This window comes from Oryx dammah, unplaced genomic scaffold, assembly GCF_014754425.2.
Source record: "Oryx dammah isolate SB20612 unplaced genomic scaffold, SCBI_Odam_1.1 HiC_scaffold_28, whole genome shotgun sequence".
Lineage (NCBI taxonomy): Eukaryota > Metazoa > Chordata > Mammalia > Artiodactyla > Bovidae > Oryx > Oryx dammah.
In genome coordinates, this window is record NW_024070212.1 from 109,536,141 (window position 1) to 109,556,696 (window position 20,556).

A 20,556-nucleotide genomic window follows, 5' to 3' on the forward strand; every position below is an offset into this window, starting at 1 on the left:
ATCCTGTGGACAGAGAAACTTGGAGGGCTACAGACCATAGGGGCCCCAAAGAGCTGGAAATGACTGAAGCGACTTAGCACACACATATACTTAAAAGCAGAAAAGGCCCAATTTTTCTAAGTTTCCTAGCTTTAGGAGCTCTTGATGAAATGCAAATAGAAGGTATCAGTGAGAACATGTTTCAGTAGGGGTGTCTGTGTGTGTCTGTGTATTAAGTGTGATTATGACTAATGTCCATCAATTACCTGAAAATTACTGGATGATGCCTGTAATGATAGTTCTGTTTTTAGCTTAATGGTTTATGTTATCTAACTAGTGGCTGCTGTCTGTAGGGCTGCTGGCAAATCAAAACACTGTTTGCCAAGCCTGTCAGTGTGACAAATGTTGCTTACATTTGCTCTTTTATTCCCAAGGTCAATTGCCATGTCTTTTTTTTAATATCATTGTTTGATGTGCTAAGTGCCTTAAATGAGAGCCACTTAATAAAGGCCCAATTTGCTCCTCTACTGTCTATTCCCCGATAATTCTATATTAGTTGGGCTCTTTAAGATTGCAAGGAAGAGACGTGCATGGATCACCCCCACAATTACTGAGCCCGTGTGGAACAACGAGAGAGTCCACGCGTAGCATCGGAAAGATCCCACATGATGCAAACAATGATCCTGCATGCTGCAACTAACACCCGACGTAGCTAAATTAATTTTAAAAAGAATTCAAATTAATTCTTTTTTTCTTTTTTTAATATAAATTTATTTATTTTAATTGGAGATTAATTACTTTACAATATTGTATTGAAAAAAGAATGAAAGGGTTTATGATTGAATGTATTGGGCAACTGTTATATAATCTGTTCCTGCCTTGGAAGTTTGCTATTAGCTTATTAAAAACCCCCATAAACCTTTTTTTTTTTTCTATTTTCTGAAAAATTCTTGCTTCACTTTGTTTAACCCTGCATTTTCCATTTCTATTTAACCACTGAACACCTGGAATATCCTTTGGAAAATAATCTAGTATTTGTACTTTGCAGGAGAATTGAGTTGTGTTCGTTCAGCACTCCCTGTGTTATGTGTCCCCAAGACTACTTCTTTTAGCTTAGGTTCAATGCTTGACTAGGATGGCTCAGAGGACTCAGCATATAGAAACACTCCTGACTGATTTACTATAGAGAAAGGATACAGAGCAAAACAGCAAAGGAAAACTGTTCATGGGATGAAGGTTGGGGGCAGAAACCAGGCACAATCTTCCAAGAGTCCCCTCCCAGTGGGAACACACAGACTGAAGCTCAGCTGGAGACTCAGTGCCCAGAGTTTTTATTGGGGGCAGATTGCATGGGCACCCTCTGCCTGGCATGTGTCAAAGTTCCAGATTCAGAGGGAAAACAGGTGTTCAGTAGAAACCGCTGTGTTTGTACAGATAGTTTAGGACACTCTTAACAGTTCTGGGAAAGATGGGGACCCTCCTGAAGTCCATCTTCCCAGACCCCAGCCAAGGGCCAGCCTTGTAGATTGGCCTTTCACAGGACAATAGTCAAGCCTTTTCTGTCTACTCTCTGATGGTTGTTCATTCATTCATTTACATATTTGTCTTAATCACCTCAGGTTGTTAGAACAAAAACACCTTAGGCTGGGTGGCTTATAAACAACAGAGATTCATCTCCCAAGCTTGGGTGCTGCTGGCACAACGAAGGTCTGGTGTTACAGATCCTCCAATGAGGAACCCTCTTCTGGGTTACGCCACCTTCTCATCGTATCCTCACGTGGTGGGTGGAGAGCAGAGAGAGGAGGCAAGCTTTCTTGTGACTCCCGTAAGGGCACTAATTCCATTCAAGAGGAGTCCACCCTCCCAGCCTCTTTGATTCCTTAATTAGGAATCAAAGGCCCCACAAACTAATACCATCATGTTACCTGCAGGTATTTAGGTTTCAACATATGAATCTGGGAGGGGCATAGTTCACCTCTTTTGTGCTAGCAATGAAGAGAAGTTAGGAAGGGATTTCCTATCAAGAAGGAAAGACAGATACATCTCCAGCAACTCAATAAGAAAATCAATTCATTATGATTGGAATGCATATTATAAAGAAGTACTCTGTTCTTGGAGAACATTTAGCAAAGGTTCCAAAGCTCTTTCCTAGAGAAACTTAACATTCAAACAGAGACCCCAGAAGTTAGTGGGAGATGGATAGGTCAGGTGGTGGCTGCCTGAGTGGCTCAGGGGGAGAGCAGTGCTCACAGCCTGAGGGGCAGTACATGCAAAGGCCCCGGGGCATATTCAAAGGAAGTGTAAAGGCCAGTGTGGATGCAGACCAAGTACTACAAAGGCACAGCCTTGAGCTCCATCACCCAAGGGATGGTCTGTCTCTCTCACTCTCAGTCATCATGCCCTTGGAGGTGACCAGATCCCTGGTTTCACTTGAGGTTTAGAGGTCCAGCCACAGCAGTATGCATCAGGGGCAGCTCCTTGTATTGTCCCCTATCCTCAGAAGGCCACCGTGTGCTTGGAAGACATTTGCACAAATCCTTACTCTTCCATCTCTCCCATCCTCCTGTTTCTCTTGTCATTCAGTTGCTAAGTCATTTCCCAATTCTTTGTGACCCCATGGTCTGCAGCACGCCAGGCTTCCCTGTCCTTCACTATCTCCCAGAGTTTGCTCAGACTCATGTCCATTGAGCTGATGATGCCATCACACCCTCTCATCCTCTGTTGCCCCCTTCTCTTCCTGTCCTCAATATTTCCCAGCACCAGGGTCTTTTTCAGTGAGTCAGCTCTTTGCATCAGGTGGCCAAAATATTGGAGCTTCAGCTTTAGCAACAGACCTTCTAATGAGTATTCAGAGTTGATTTCCTTTAGGAGTGACCTATTTCTCTAAACACTGGGGATCAGGATTTACACATATGCCAGTAATGGAGTCACTTCTCTGTAATAATGGATTCCAAGGCTTTAGCCTGGAGTTTGTAAAGATAAGAATTTCATTCTGATCTTCCCCGTGGGTCCTCTGACCAGTAGAAGCAAAGCCATGTCCTGGTGAGCTTGGCCTACGGCTCTGGCCTGCCTCTGACGTTCAGCATCTGAGACCCATTGGCACTCAGTAAGTAACTGAGAAATTAAAATTGGATTGACCTTGAGAGGCAGCCCATTCCTTCCCCAAGCATATGTGATTGCCCATGTTCTTCTGTTTGTGGACACAAGTCACCCCCACCCCCAAGCCTCTGTCCTGGTGGTTCTGGTTCTGGCTCATCATTTCATGAGGATATGATGTGTCGGACATCGCCTTTCCAGGATTAGAAGACTATTCTCATTCTGACCAGTTCTCTTTCACTTTTCATGCCCACTTCCTTCAACTGTTCCTCACCTGAAAGGGTTCCCTTCATGGTCTTATTCCAACCTTTGCATTTCAGAGCCCAGAGGCTCTAGCCTAAGTAGTGGGTAGTCAGTTAACTAAGAGCCTTCTCAAACACAGGTACCACCTTCTGGAGTTAGAAGACTATTTTATTTATTTTTACAGAAAGGAATATGCAAATGCTTCCCTTGGGTGAAAGAAGTATCATATCATTGCATTAAAAAAAAAATCGACCTAGAGCCCCCACTCAGGAAGGTGAAAAGTTCCATTTAAGCCCATGTTGGGGTTACCGCAAAGTCATGCACAGATCCCAATATTCCACAAGGGCCCCCTGGTCTTCAGGCCATACTGGCCACTGCTGATCTGCTCAGAGCTTCAGAGCTTCTTGCAGGTGGACAGTACCCTTCAGCTGAATCCGTGCTGACCTGTGTAGGGGAGTACCAGCCCTTTGGTGGGCAGTCCAGCCTTGCTCGGTACCCCACGGAGCCATTCCCTTCTCAGGGTCTACCCCCTCCTCAGCCTCCACAGAGTGCAGAGGGTGTGGGTCCAAGCCGGGGCCAGGGGTGGGGTGCAGTCTCACCTCCCTCCGGGCTCACTGCTTCCTCTCCACCCTCCCCGTACCTTCCTTTGTCCCCTCTTACTGACAGCCCCTTTAAAAGCCTCTCTGCTTCCTGAAGATGTTCAGAACAGGCTGGTTTTTCCTTGTGTCTCACTCCAGTTTGTGGGTATGTAGGGAGGTCACCAAAGTCAGTAAGTGTTTCTTAACTTAGTCCTATTCTCTCCCGGCCCTGTTGCCCATCCTGGCAGCGGCAGGATGAACTGTGACACCATGCGGCTGCCCCTGGAAATGACAGATAACCCTCCATTCACTCATTCAAAAATAAATATGCAGGGGATTGGACATGGATGGGCAAAGCAAACATAGCCACTGTCTTCTTGGAGATCTGAACAGAATAATCAAACACAAAAAATAAGAAACGTCTCCCTTGATAAACATCTACTTAGAAACTGCTTTTTAATAACAGCACCGTGCTCAGAATGGGTTGCCATTTCCTAATCCCGGGGAATCTTCCCGACCCACAGATTCAATTCATGTCTCTTGCATCTCCTGCAATGGCGGGTGGATTCTTTACCAACTACGCCACCTGGGAAATCCTGGAACTGTGATGAATGCCAGCGAAGAAGATAAAAACGGTAATAGTCAGGATGGACCATGTATGGCTATGTGTATTAATCACACAAATATTACAAATACTTTTTATATTTTTGATGCTTTGACAATTTGGGGCTTTGCTGACCCAAGAGAGGTGGCCCCTCCTCAGTTCAGTTCAGTTCAGTCTCACAGTCGTGTCCGACTCTTTGCGACCCCATGAATCGCAGCACGCCAGGCCTCCCTGTCCATCACCAACTCCCGGAGTTCACTCAGACTCACGTCCATCGAGTCAGTGATGCCATCCAACCATCTCATCCTCTGTCATCCCCTTCTCCTCCTGCCCCCAATCCCTCCCAGCATCAGAGTCTTTTCCAATGAGTCAACTATTCGCATGAGGTGGCCAAAGTACTGGAGCTTCAGCTTTAGCATCAGTCCTTCCAAAGAAATCCCAGGACTGATCTCCTTCAGAATGGACTGGTTGGATCTCCTTGCAGTCCAAGGGACTCTCAAGAGTCTTCTTCAACACCACAGTTCAAAAGCATCAATTCTGCGGCGCTCAGCCTTCTTCACAGTCCAACTCTCACATCCATACATGACCACTGGAAAAACCATAGCCTTGACTAGACGGACCTTAGTCGGCAAAGTAATGTCTCTGCTTTTGAATATGCTATCTAGGTTGGTCATAACATTTCTTCCAAGGAGTAAGCGTCTTTTAATTTCATGGCTGCAGTCACCATCTGCAGTCATTTTGCAGCCAAAAAAATAAAGTCTGCCACTGTTTCTACTGTTTCCCCATCTATTTCCCATGAAGTGATGGAACCAGATGCCATGATCTTCGTTTTCTGAATGTTGAGCTTTAAACCAACTTTTTCACTCTCCTCTTTCACTTTCATCAAGAGGCTTTTTAGCTCCTCTTCACTTTCTGCCATAAGGGTGGTGTCATCTGCATATCTGAGGTTATTGATATTTCTCCCGGCAATCTTGATTCCAGCTTGTGTTTCTTCCAGCCCAGCATTTCTCATGATGTACTCTGCATATAAGTTAAATAAGCAGGGTGACAATGTACAGCCTTGACTACTCCTTTTCTCATTTGGAACCAGTCTGATGTAGAGAACTATTCTTCTGGGAGTGAGCCTTTTATATGCAAATCAACCAATCCACAGCTCACCCAGGTGCTCTACTAAGGCTCTCACCCTTCCAGTAGCCTTCCCCCGTGCTAATCACCCCAGAGTCAGGCAACTAAGGGCGGCCACCCACCTGCTCGCTGCCCTCCTCACCCATTCCCTCCCCCATGAAAACCTCAGTCAGCCCTTGCTCAAGATTGGCTCCTGTTCCTTCTACATCCCCACCTACCTTGGCACTTCCTGGCTTGGCTCTGTGTTGCAAAAGGCGTGCTTCCTCCCCCAACATTGGGAACTGTAACAAACTAATTTTCCAGTGACAATTGCCTCCTCATTTGTTGCCCTCACCATATCTGAAGAGTACTAAAACTCTACATTTTGAAACATTGAGGGTAACAAGCAACCCTGGAATCTCAAAGGCTTAACCCACTAAAAGTTTCTTTCTTGCTCTTCTATTGGGTTGGCCAAAAAGTTCATTCTTTCCACAAGCTCTTATGGCAAAATTGGAACGAACTTTTTGGCCAACCCAATGCACACAAAAAATATTTGCAGGGGCTCCCTACTTGGGGAGTCACTCAGAGACCCTGGCTGACTGGGACCCAAGTTCACTGCAACAGGGGAAAAAGGAAGGGCAACTTGGCCAAAGGAACCCAGGTTCCTCGAGACTCCTTCCATGAAACACTACCCACGCATCTTTGGCGACGCCAGTGCCGGGGCCAGTCATGAGCTCAGCAGCGGTGGGGAGGGCCATTCCACTAGTGTCTGGAAGGAAAGCTGGAGATATATGAAGAGCAGCAGTGACCTGCATGGGGACCTTCAAGAATGCAAAATAGATAGACTAGTCTGGGAGATAAAGAGTGTACCTTTCTGAAAATAAAGGTACATTTGAGATGAGATTCGAATAATGAGAAGGGGTTAATTAGACAAATAGGTGGAGAGGATGTGAGAAGGTGTTCTAAAAAGGAAATAACATGTGCAAAGGCCTAAAGATGATGGGTTGGCCAATATGATGGGATGGAAGCCGGCAGTGTATCAGGCAGAGAGGTGTGGAAAAGGATCTTGTCACTGGCATGGGAGTGCGGACTCATGGGATCATACGTGGGCTTTTCAAGTCTGCTTTATTGCTGTTTTCAAGTTCTCAGCAGGAAGTGTACCCCTTATTGCCTGCCCTCTGTGTACGGCTGCCCCTTCCCTTGACCAAAGTAGACTGGAGCCAGGCAGGATATAGGGCAGAGTGGGCAGGGGCTGAGTGGTACGGGCCTTGTGGACCTCCTTATGGAAGTCTTAGTTGTAAGGACAGTTGGAAGCCACTGATGGATTCTGAATTGTGACAGTGAGAAATTTGGGATCATGGCGTCACCAGTCTCCAAGACTCTGGGTTCCTCTGAGCAGGGAGAAAAAAGCCCAGAGAAGGTTCACGAAGAAGTGGGAAAGACAAGAAGCCTTGGTAAAGTGAAAGAAGAGTATTAGTTTACATCTATGGCCATGCCACCTGTTTGCAAAAGCTGTTCTCTGCACATTCGATAGTCAACAAGATGATAATCAGTAACAGTAGGAGCCTGTTGCCGGAGAAGGCAATGGCACCCCACTCCAGTACTCTTGCCTGGAGAATCCCAGGGACGGGGGAGCCTGGTGGGCTGCACAGAGTCGGACACGACTGAAGCGACTTAGCAGCAGCAGCAGCAGCAACAGCCTGTTGCCCTTCTTGCCATCATTGTACCCCGTTTCTCTAATAAGTCTGGATTGCACTATTGAACAATACCTCACTCCTTTCAATACAGTATTTAGACTTGTCAGATAAAAGATGTGCAAGTCGGAAAGTTTTATTTGCTTATTCCGACATGCAACGTGATAACTCCTCCTGACTTACGGGGTCGTCAGCTCGTCTGAAATCGATTCAATGGTAAGAAGCGGGTGAGGGAGAAGCAGGCAGTGGGGCAGAAGCATGATGATTCAGGTCTCCAGGAGGGGAGAGTTGAGTTCCCACCCCCTCCAGCTTTAGTGCCACTAAGGAACTCTCCATCTTAGAATTTATCTCCCAAGCCTGGGAAAGAGCAGAACAGTGGTAAATATCTGATTAGAGAAAATGCCTAGAAAGCTGCAATTCCATATATTGCAAGAGATAAAACTGTAATTGTTTGTTGACAGTGTACATTAGCTCTCCACAGCTTGTGTCAATATAATACTAAGAAACTAGGGTCTAGGAATCTTTAACAGCAGCTCAAAAACATGGAACGAGCTAGGGGAATAAAATCAACATATTCTGCTCAGTGGGGAGGATGCGGTTTCCAGAGACGACTTCACGGGAGAAGCCGTGGTGAGGTGCGAGACTTCTCCGTGAAGCTGAGTGTCATCGAGGGTCTGGGAAGAGCGCCTGAGGCATAATTCTGGTGCATGTGATGGGAGGCAGGTTGCAGGTGCTGTGAACTGGGCCCACTCGGAGGCAGAGATAAAGAGGGCCAGCTGAGATGAGACCTGAGGGTCAGATCCAGACAGAGGTCTGACCTCTTGGGGGATGTTCTGGTGTTTTGATAGCGGGGTCCTTTGGGAGCAGCAGTCTGGCAACATCATATACGAACATCTGGGGGTGGAGAAGGTGCATGGGCAAGTCCGTGGGAAACCAGTGAACAAGAGAGTGGCGGCCTGGGGGCCGGGGGCTGTGCTTCTGGTGGTCAGCCCATTTCTAGGGAGGACCCAGCCAGGGGTGCAGGTGTGTGTGTTTGCTGGTGATCGGGGACGGGCAGGGACAATGTAGGGGTTGGAATGAACAGGAGGCAGCTGAAGGGAGGATCCCACCGAGGACCAAGTAGCAGGCCAAGGTTCAAACTGAGTAGACTGGCCAATAAAAATATAATGTGAGCTACATATCCGATTTTTAAAAACTTTTAATTTTGAGGTAATTATAGATTCACAGGAAGTTGCAAAGGTGATACAGAGATGATCCATGGACCCTTCACTCAGATTCTCCAAATAGGTACATCTAAAGTGTGGGTAGTACAATCTCAAAATGGGAAACAGATGTTGGTGCAATGTGTGTGCGTACTTGGATGTCATTTTATCATACTTGTCACCACCAGTGCAATCAAGATGCAGAATTGTTGCCACAAAGATCTCCCTCGTGCTATCCCTTTATGACCACCCCGCTCCCCATCCCTAACCCCTGGCAACCACTCAGCCATTTTCCGTATCTTTAATGTTGTCATTTCCAAAATGTTATGTTGATATAAATGGAATCATCTGCTACATCATCTTTTGAGATAAGCGTTTCTTTTTTTCACTAAGCATAATGCCCCAGAGATCCATCCCAGTCATATGTATCAATAGTCCATTTGTTTTTATCAGTGTGTAGTATACCATGGTTTCATAGCATCACTGATTCAGTGGACATGAACTTGGGCAAACTCCAGGAGATAGTGAGGGACAGGGAAGCCTGGCGTGCTGCAGTCCCTGGGGTCACATGGACATGACTGAGCGAGGATGTACTGCAGTTGGTTTAATTATTCACCTATTATAGGACATTTTTGGGCTTCCCTGGTGGCTCAGATGGTAAAGTCTACCTGCAGTACAGGAGACCTGGGTTCAATCCCTGGGTTGGGAAGGTTCCCTGGAGAAGGAAATGGCAACCCACTCCAGTATTCTTGCCTGGAAAATCCCATGGATGGAAGAGCCTGGCAGACTACAGTCCATGGGGTTGCAGAGTTGGACACACCTGAATGACTTCACTTTCACTTTATGGGAGATATTTGGTTGTTTTCTGTTGGGGGCTATTACAAAAATAAACAAGCAAAGCTGCTCTGAATGATCATTTGAAGGTTTTCATGAGGACACCAGTTTTCATGTCTCTGGGATAAATGCCCATGGTTGTGGTTGCTGAGTTGTATGACTAGTAATATGTGTAGTATTTTTAAAACAGAAATTGTCTGTTTTCCAGAATATTAGCACCGTTTTACATTCTGCCAGCGACGTATGAAAGATCCAGCCGCTCTGCATCGTTGTTACCCTTTGGTGTTGTCGCCGTCCTTATTTTTACCTGTTGTATTGGTGTATAGTAATATCTCATCGTGGGCTTAATTTCCCTTTCCCTAATGGCTAATGATGCTGAACATTTTCATGTGCTTATTTCCCATCCATGTATCCTCTCTTAGTGAAATGTCTTTTCATGTCTTTTGCAAGTTTCCAATTGGATTGTTAGATCCTTGCCTGGTTCTCAGTCTTAGGAAAAAAAACGTTCAGTCTTTCACCATTAAGTATGATGCTAGCTATAGGGTTTTTGGAGATGCTCTTTATCAAGTCAGAAAGTTTCCTTCTATCCTTAGTTTTATGAAAGTTTCTTTTTTAAAAAATTTTATATTGGAGTGACTAAGCCAAAGCCTTTGACTGTGTGGATCACCACAAACTGTGGAAAATTTGAAAGAGATGGAAATACCAGACCACCTGACCTGCCTCTTGAGAAACCTATATGCAGGTCAGGAAGCAACAGTTAGAACTGGACATGGAACAACAGACTGGTTCCAAATAGGAAAAGGAGTATGTCAAGGCTGTATATTGTCACCCTGCTTATTTAACTTATATGTGGAGTACACCATGAGAAATGCTGGGCTGGAAGAAGCACAAGCTGGAATCAAGATTGCCGGGAGAAATATCAATAACCTCAGATATGCAGATGACACCACCCTTATGGCAGAAAGTGAAAAAGAACTAAAGAGCCTCTTGATGAAAGTGAAAGAGGAAAGTGAAAAAGCTGGCTTAAAGCTCAACATTCAGAAAACGAAGATCATGGCCTCTGGTCCCATCACTTCATGGAAAATAGATGGGCAAAGAGTGACAGACTTTATATTTTGGGGGGCTCCAAAATGACTGCAGATGGTGACTGCAGCCATGAAATTAAAAGACACTTGATCCTTGGAAGATAAGTTATGACCAACCTAGATGGTATATTTAAAAGCAGAGACATTACTTTGCCAACAAAGTAATCTAGTCAAGACTATGATTTTTCCAGTAGTCATGTATGGATGTGAGAGTTGGACTGTACAGAAAGCTGAGTGTCAAAGAATTGATGGTTTTAAACTGGTATTGGAGAAGACTCTTGAGAGTCCCTTGGACTGCAAGGAGATCCAACCAGTCCATCCTAAAGGAAATCAGTCCTGAATATTCATTGGAAGGACTGACGTTGAAGCTGAAACTCCAATACTTTGACCACCTGATGCAAAGAACTGACTCATTTGAAAAGACCCTGATGCTGGGAATGATTAAAGGCGGGAGGAGAAGGGGACAACAGAGGATGAGATGGTTGGATGGCATCACCAACTCAATGGACCAGTTTGAGTAAACTCAGGGAGTTGGTGATGGACAGGGAGGCCTGGCGTGCTGCGATTCATGGGGTCACAAGGAGTTGGGCGTAACTGAGCGACTAAACTGAACTGGATAATTGATTCGCAGGGTTGTGTTAGTTTCAGGTGTACAGGGAGTGAGTTAGTTATACATGCTTACGAATCTGGGGGCTTCCCTTACGGCTCAGTGGTAAAGAGTCTGTAATGCGGGAGACCTGCTTTCAATCACTGGGTTGAGAAGATTCTCTGCAGAAGGAAGTGGCAACTGACTCCGGTATTCTCGTCTATGAAATCCCATGGACAGAGGTGCCTGGTAGACTGCAGTCCATGTGATCTCAAAAGTCTGACGGCACTTAGTGACTAAACCACCATCACGATTCTGAGTCTTTTTCATATTCTTTTCCCATACAGGTTATTACAGAGCATGGAGTGGGGTTCTGTGTGCTATACACTAGGTCCTTGTTGATTATCTATTTTACATATAGTAGTGTGTATGTTAACCTCAACCTCTGAATTTATACCTTCTCCCCTTGGCAACCACATGACTGCACTCTGTGAGTCTATAAATTTTTTTTTTTTAACTATGGATGAGTGTTGAATTTTGCCAAGTGCTTTCTCTTCATTGTTGATATGATCATGTGATTTTTCTACTTTTGGCCTGTTAATATAGTGAATTGCATTGATTTTCAGAAATTGAACCAGCCTTGTGTCCTCAGAATTAAACCCCACTTGGTTACGGTGTATAATTATTTTCTGGGTTGCTGAATTCTCTTTGCTAATATTTTGTTAAGTCATTTTGTGTTTATATTCTGTGGGATATTAGTCTTTAGCCTTTTTTATTTGTACTACCTTTGGTTTTTGTATCGGGGGGTAATATTTGCCTCATAAAATGAGTTTGGAAGTGCTCCTTCTTTCTCTTTCTGGAAGACATTGTATAAAATTGGTGTAAGTTCTTTATGCATTTGGTAGAATTCTCTGTTGGAACCTTCTGGGTCTGGGTATTTCCTTTGGGGGAATTTTTAAATGACTAATTCAATTTCCTTTATAGCCATAGGGCTATTGAAATGATTTATTTCATGTTGAAAAGTTGTGGTAGTGTGTGCTTTTCAAGGAACTGGTCCATTTCATCCAATTTGTCAATTGTATGTGTGTAATTTGTGGTATTTTCTTATTATCATTTTGATAACTGTAGGCTCTGTTTTCCTCAACATTTGCTAATGTGATAGATGAAAAATGAGGCTTTGGGACTGAGTTTTCTTATTTTTTATATTATTTAGGTGGAACATTCTTCTGTTTCTGTGTATATCCTTTGCTCTTTCCTTCCTTCCCTGTTTCTTTTTCATATTGATTTGTTAGTATTCTTTATAGATTATGAATACTAAACTAATTCCTGTCATATATATGATATGTAGTCTTCCAAATTTGCACTTATTTTTTTTTACAGGTTTTTTTTTTTTTTTTGCTTCACATGCATGCTTTGAATTTTCATGTAATTAAATCAATCAGTATTTTCCTTTAAGGCATATGAGGTTTCATGCTATATCCAGCAGTATTCAATCAATTTCAAGAGATAGAACCCAAATCAAACTAACTTGAACAAAAAGGAAAAAAGGAAAAGAAAAAAAGGGAAAAGAAAAGGAAGGCATAAAGAATGCTGGCTGGTGCAGAAGAAGGAAGGAATAAAGAATGCTGGCTCGGGTCACTCTGCATGGCTGCGGGAAGTGTCTCCACGATGCATCATAGGACTCTGTCCCTCTCCTCACTGTTCAGCTTTGTCTCCATCTGTATGAGACATAATTTTCTCTACAGCAGATAGTGTCTGTGTAATGATACACAGGACTGATGACAGTCTTGAGCTAACAATCTAATGATTTAGAACCCCCAGATAAAAGACACTTGAAGTCTGTATATCACATCCCATGGAAGGACTCAGAATGACTCTGCTTGGATTAGGTGTCCTCCTCCTTCTTCCCTACGCCTTGAACCACTCCATAAAGATGAAGGATTTGCCGTGATTGGTCATTTGCCCAGTTCTGTGGCTAGTGAGTGGGTAGGGTAGCTGTCAGAACCCAATGCAGTGACAGCTCTCTCAAAGAATGACGGGCGGGAAGAAGCCAGAGGAGTTCTCTAACCATACTCAGAAAGACCTTCCTCAGCAAGTAGATTAAACAACAGTTTGTTTTCTTCTAATGTGTATGGTTTCGTTATTTGACATATGAATTTTTTGCCCTTGTGAGAAAATGGGGGAGATAGAGACAGAAAGACAGGGGCAAGGATAGGGAGAGAATATGAGATGATGGAGAGACTCTTTGCTGGGTGTTTGTATACCTGAAAAGAAGATGACCTTGAAACGTATTTGGCCTCCCATTTTAGTTTGATGACTTTGCCTTCTCTTTTCCTTCAATTTATTTTGTGTTAACCTGAATCCTATAAGATTAGAATGGTGGGAAAGACAAGGGCTTCACCCTGCACAGGGCTTTTCATGGTGGGTGTTACAAACATCTGATTTTATTTGGTTGAAACCAATACCCATGCCCTTCAGGGGACATCTGGGTGTCCAGATATTATAGCAATGAGAGGGACAGAGGTGAACCAGGGGGCACCACAAGTATCCCTTACTACTTGAAAATGGAGGTAAAGCTATACCTTGAATTCCTCCGTGAGTGTGTGCAGATGAGCCTCAGACAGGGAATAAAAGAGAGAGGTGGACAGGAGCCTGGCCACCCCACCGCCACCTTTGTGCACAATCTCATCACCTGTGGGGGCCAATCTGTGTGGATGTCTGGAAGCAGACTTCTTTCCTAAAATGTGTCCCCAAGTGTTCAGTGAAGGCTCCATTGTTTTATCTTTTTAACGTTAGAAGACTCTTTCAAAGATGACTCTCTCGTGCTGAAAGCATGTTATTTCAGATTCAACAATTCCTTTTGTTTCACCCCTGTTTCTTTTTCTTCACTTAACTAGTGGGGGAAAAATTATGCATTTTAATTTTAAAAGCATGTACAATATGATCCCATTTGTATGAAATTATTTCATTGAATATGATCTGAACTACTGATCCTTCCATCTCTTTGTGTGTCAACTGTCAAAAATGATTATTTCTAGATTGCATTGGGTTTTTATTTTTTGCTTTCATCTTTTAAAAATAATAAGCACTTATCATTTCTATAAAAGCAGTAGACCTATTCCTTTTAAAGGATAAAGTCTACGGTAAGAAGGATCCACATTCTGCTACTTGGATATATTTTCCTCTGTATGTGAATAAATAAGTACTGTCTGTTGGCGATCATTCATTGTAAATTTGTGGCAAAGTCTACCCAGAGCCACAGAGGACCCCCGCCAGAAAGGGAGGAGTCAGAGTCACCGAAGCAAACTTGGGTCTGGTGCCCACATGTAGTAATGCCACTGACACCAGGCTGTGGTTTATTGCAAGACACCAAGCAAGGAGCCCAGGCTGCTAGCGCTTAAAAAGCCCAAAACCCCCAAAGGCTTTCAGCAAAAGGCTTTTAAAGACAGGGTGGTGGAGACGGGTTGTAAGTGATCAGTGAACGTTCTTCTGATTGGTTGGTGGTGAGGTCACTGGGACTCAGCATCATCAAGCTTCTGTTTGCAATCAGTCTGGGGATCTATGTGCTGTAGGCTGCATACAGTTAACTTCTTCCACCTGGCGGGTGTTTCAGTATCTGCAAAAGAGCTCAAAGGACATGGCTCAGAATATTATTTTGGAGAAGGAAATGGCAACCCACTCCACTGTTCTTGTCTGGAGAATCCCATGGACAGAGGAGCCTGGTGGGTTGCTGTCCATGGGGTCGCACAGAGTCGGACACGACTGAAGTGACTTAGCATGCATGCATACATGCATTGGAGAAGGAAATGGCAACCCACTCCAGTATTCTTTCCTGGAGAATCCGGGGACAGAGGGGCCTGGTGGGCTGCCGTCTCTGGGGTCACACAGAGTCAGACACGACTGACACAACTTAGCAGCAGCAGCAGCAGAATATTATTTACAGCCCTTGAGGAGGAACTAAAGGTCCTTGACTTTGTCTAATGGCTAAACTTTTATTATTTTGTCTTGCTTTACTGTTTTCCTTTCTTTCTGCATTTTCTCACTTCTCTAACTGAATTTACCCTTTGGAACTTTGGGAAGGCCTAGGAGGCTGCAGTTTATCTATAGATAAGATGCAGGCGGAGGGCATGGGTGGAGGGAGTCTGTTCTAGGAAGGCCACATAGGATCCTGTTTGGGTACATCAGGAGAAGAAACTGGAAGAGGAGAAAGAGAAGAGCTGCAGATGAGGCAGGCCTGCAGATTAGGGGTGGCCCGTGGCTTAGGAGAGTAGGCCTCCATATTTCTGTGACTGGTCTCCAGCACTCTTGCTGGGAATTACTTTATCTTGGAACACCTTGCATGTGCCTGGTGTTCAGCTTTCGTATCCTTTCCTGTGCCTAGATCGGCATCATACATCCAGCATGTGCTCAATAAATGTGTCAGAGATGTGCGGTTCCCGGGGGGTTCATCCTCCCTCCAGCTCACCTCTTTGTCTTTCAGGCTCACAGGCTTTCAGCTGCCAGCCACCATCGTCAGTGCGGCCACCACGCTTTCTCTGCGCCTCATCAGTGACTATGCGGTCAGCGCACAGGGATTCCGCGCCAGCTATGAGGGTAGGTGTCTCCGTCTGGCCTGCGGGAGCCTGGGGAGTGAGGTTCGAATAGCCACAGGCAGCGTTGCATGCTTCTCACCTGCCGAGAAGGGCTTCTTCAGATTCAAAGCTTGTGCCTGTCCTAAGGAGGCTGCTTACTAACCAGTAACTCAGTTACTTCAATTGCTCCTGCCGTGTTTCTAGGAAGCTGAGACTTGAAATCAGACCTGAGCTGCAATAGTTTATCTTGAGGGTCTGGTAACATCTGCTCTCTCCCCTTAACTGGGTTTTGTTGTGTTTCTATTTTTTAAAATTCTGTTTTCTCCTGGGCTTCACTGTATTCCAAGTACCTCGACTTGGTTTTAGAAATAAGGGAGATATAAACCCTAAGTAGAAGACATAAAAGAAGTAGCTTGAATTTTTTTTTTTTTTTTTTGGCTCACTATGGTGACTGCAGAGTCAGCTTTATATCATTCAGGGGAGAACAATCAATTTTTCTTTAATAGCAGAGATTAGGGTTTCTTGGTTTGAGTTATGCAAATAATTTCCATTTCTCTCAGCCTGTTTAACTATGGTGTTAGCATTCAAATTAACACTAATATCCTCAGATTATACACTATTATTATTATTAACTTTATTATATTAGTTCAGAAGGTGGTACATCGAGATCGCTGTCATTTCCCTGTGAAATTTACATCTCATTAATAGGTAATTATGCTGCTCTTGGCTAAGACCCACACTGCTATTTTGTGTTGAGATCATTAATAGGCATATTTTAAGACTGTTAATGATAATTAATAACAGTAATGACATAACACCCTAGTAAAGCATGCCAGTTATGTGAAGGCTTTCTTCCTTTTGCCTCTAAGAACTTAATAAGTGATGCTTTCTTGAATGGAATTATAGGAATATAGAAATAGATACCACCTTTGTCTTGGCTAGGAATACACGTCAGGAAGAGGGCAAATCTACCTCCCTTGGCAAAATTCATGCCTGATGGTATTGGGTGGAGGGGACACAGTTTGGTGCTTTAACTTAAGTGATTTAGAGCTGCTGAGAAGGAACCTGAGGAGGGGTATCAGTTATTTTTAACTAACGATACTAAAAAGTCTCCAGAGAAAGTTTCACGTGCCTTTAACTGAGGGCTTCTGACATAACTCCAGATTGCTTTACCTGAGAGCTCCTGAAAAGACCTACCTGTCTTTAAAGTGAAGTGTCCTGGGATATCCCAATTTCTTTGAAACAAACACTCATTTCCTCCCCAAAGCAAGACTGTGATCTTTGTCATCCTGGTTGTGTCCTCAGCTGGATCCTTTGGCTGTTAACCCAAACTAAGTCTCTGTGAGTCTCAGTTATAACCTCTTGATGAAGAGAGACGTCTTCAGAAGCTCCACCCACAGTCCTTCAGCTCTGGGGAGGCTGGCGGGGCCTGGGGATGGTGCAGGGAATGAGTCGTGGACACTAGAGCGGTTGCGGCAGGGATCCCAGGAGGGGCTGACGCACGGGGTGACCTGTGCGAGGCGTCCTCCTTCAGCCGTGTTTGTGGATCCATGATGCCTGGACTCTCATGAGGTTTTAGGGAAAAGGGGTCCTATTGATCCCTGATCATACTACCTGCTCTGGGAAACAATGCCAAGTGCTTCTCCATCAGCCAGAGCCCTTTAAAAATCAGAGGTTCTAGCCAGGAATTCATGGGAAGGTCTACAGCGGCATCAAAGGTCTGAAAACCCCTTATAATTAGAAGCCACATTCTGAAAATATAAGGGTATGTGCATTTTTTTTTCCCTTAAAAGTGTCCAGAAGAGGGATCAATAAACTAAGGCCCACCTGGCTAAATCCAGCTTCTGGCTTGTCTTTGTAAATAAAGTTTTATTAGAACTCAGCCAAGCCCTTTTGCTGTTGTTGTGTATGACTGTCTGTATGTACTACAACTCCAAACTTGAGTTATTGCCACAAAGACCACATGGCTTGCGAAACTGAAAATATTTACTATCTGGCCCTTTACAGAAAATGTTTGATGACCCCTAGTGTATGGGGTCGCACAGAGTCGGACACGACTGAAGCGACTTAGCAGCAGCAGCAGCAGCAGTCTAGAACTGTGCTATCCTGTACAGTAGCCTTTAACCACATGCCGCTTTCATATTTACATTAATAAAATTAAATAAAATTTAAAATTCCTTCTACCAGTTGCATCAGCATCCTTTAGAGTGTTGGGTAGCCACGTGTGGCTTGTGGCTCCCATATTGGGCAATACAAGAACATCTGTATCACTGCAGAGAATGCTTCTAGATTCCTAGATAGGGCGAGCCGGACTTCCATCAGATTCACAAAGTGTCTGTGATTCAGTGAGATTACACTTTAAGATAAAGTGGAGGCCAGCAGGTCCCTCCTCCCACCTGCCTGGCCTGGCGGGTAGCAGCCCAGACACATAAAGGATAAATGGTACAGAAGGAAGGGCCTGCCCTATCTCAGCTGCATAATGACACTGTGTTATGCTGTGCTAGGTCACTTCAGCCGTGTCCAGCTCTTTGCGGTCCCATGGACTGTATGCACCCTGCCAGGCTCCTCTGTCCATGGGGATTCTCCAGGCAAGAATGCTGGAGTGGGTTGCCATGCCCTCCTCCAGGGGATCTTCTGAACCCCAGGATTGAACCCTTATCTCCTGTGGCTCCTGCATTGCAGGCAGATTCTTAACCACTGAGCCAGCAGGGAAGCCCTTGCATAATGATACCAGATCGCTAAGTCACGGGCATTGAGAAGACAAAGCTTCCAGGTGAGGCCCGGGCAGACCCTGGACAATGCAAACAGGTTGCTGTGGTTGAGCAACTCTGCAGTCACCTGGGCAGGGTTTCTGCCAACTCCACGGTCTGTGTGGCTCTGTCTTTGTGCCTGGCAGAGTGACTCGCATGCAGGCGTCTGTGCTAACAGGAGAGGCAAGAGCAGGGAAGCCAAGGCTGTGGCTTGATCTCACTGATCTGGCTCGGGACTGGACCACAGGGCAATTTGTGCATCCGGGAAGGTGTGAGTTGCGCTGACTTTTGAGATATCCAAAGTGGAGGGGTCAGGAGGGCAGGTGGCAGAGACCAGCAGTGACAGCCACAGCTGCGGATGAACCACGTGACATGTTACATCCACAGTGGTCAGGGGTCCACTCTATCACTGGACTTCTCAGCAAGACATAAGACAACCCCCTGTTTAGAGATTTGCTGATTAAAACTAGCTGCTTGGCTCTGGAAGTGGGTAACTGGGTGATGCTGGGCAGATTTTTAAACTCTCTGAGCCTCGTTGGAGGGAGGGGGTGATCCAGTGATCCAAAAGACATTGAAGATTTGGCTCTCTGGGGAAGAAGTGAGCCCTCCCCGCCATGCAGAGCCCACCTTAGTCATTTGTGCTAGACAACAAGCAGGCAGACAGACTGGCTCTAGAGACCCCCTCGCCTCCCCCACATCAGCCCAGGCTGCCCCCAGCCCGGGCAGCCTCCTCACTTGCACTCTTTTGGACATTGCTGGCCCTTTCTAAATGCCATCAGGGCCCCACTCTTGGTAGCTACCCTAGCTGACATCCCTGAAAGTCTGCTATCAAAAGCAGTCTCATCCTCCTCCACCCTCCTCGGGAGAGTGAAAAGTACAGATAAGGAACTGAACTGTTGCTAGGGATTTGGGAGAAAGGTGAAGTCAGGTGAAGGGTGTCAGCTCAGAGCTGCTGCTGCTTCAAAGAAAAGATCAAAAAGGCCAATCGTCAAAGCCCGAGATGACAGGAGATGCTTGATTCGTAATCCCCGGGGGCAAGAGTGTGGGCTGTGGCCGTGGACAGGAGGGAAGGGGATCAACTTGTGTTAAGCGCTGACTGTATGCCAGGCACTTTACATACATTATCTCATTTAATCCCCAAGACAGCCCCGTGGACAGACCTTGCTATCTCCATCTTACAGATGTTGGAGCTGGGACTCAGGAGTTTTGTGTTCCGCTTAAGGCTACCTGATGACCAGGAGTTTTAAAGTAACTTCTCTGGCTCTAAAGACTATCCTCATCTCCTACACTGTACTCCCCACAAAACTCCTGAAGGAAAGCAGAGATGGGTGACTCTCATGGGCAAGTGGATTGGAACTAAGTCAGAAGCAGGGTGGACACAGGAAGCCTGCCTTGGATTCAGCTTCCTGCTGTCTGGCTTGGGTCATCTCAGAGAGGCAATAAGAGATATGTCCAGACTCAGCTAAAGTTTCAGATAAAATACAAGATGCCCAATTAATCTGTATTTTATATCATTCAAATTTTTTAAATTTTGAAAAAAAAATTTTTAGCATAAGTATATCCCAAGTATTTCATGGGACATACTTTTTTAAAATTGGAGGATAATTGCTTTACAATATTGTGTTAGTTTCTGCCATACACCAGCGTGAATCAACCATACGTATAGATATTAATATGTCCCCTCCCTCTTGAACGTCCCTGCCACCTCCCATCCCATTCCACCCCTCTAAGCTGTCACAGAGCACCGGGTTATGGAACACAGTTATACTAAAAAAGTTGCCTATTGTTTGTCTAAAATTCAAATTTAATAGAGTGTCCTGTATTTTTAGACAAGTTATTTTTTTGGCTGCATCGGGCCTTAGTTGTGGGCTGTGGTATCTTTTGTTGTGGCAGTTGGGCTCAGTAACCCTGAGACATGTGCGATCCTAGTTTCCTGCCTGGGGATTGACCCCATGTCCCTTGCACTGCAAAAGTGAAGTCACTCAGTCGTGTCCGACTCTTTGCGACCCCGTGGACTGTAGCCTACCAGGCGCCTCCCTCCATGGGATTCTCCAGGCAAGAGGACTGGAGTGGGTTGCCATTTCCTTCTCCAGGGGATCTTCCCGACCCAGGGATCGAACCCGGGTCTCCCCCGTTGCAGGCAGACGCTCTAACCTCTGCGCCACCAGGGCAGCCCGTGTACTTCCAAGGGGCATTCTTAACCACTGGACTGCCAGGGAAGTCCCAGTGT

The 20,556-nt window shown here is 45.1% G+C and overlaps 1 protein-coding gene across 2 annotated transcripts in view; it reads left to right on the forward strand.

Annotated features, from left to right (window-relative positions):
* Positions 1–20,556, forward strand: part of CSMD2 (CUB and Sushi multiple domains 2) — a 677,707-nt gene that overhangs the window by 112,270 nt on the left and 544,881 nt on the right. For both annotated transcript variants that reach the window (XM_040231766.1, XM_040231767.1), the window contains exon 3: positions 15,486–15,598. In XM_040231766.1, coding sequence (XP_040087700.1) covers positions 15,486–15,598 — 113 coding nt within the window. The remainder of the gene's footprint in view (positions 1–15,485; positions 15,599–20,556) is intronic.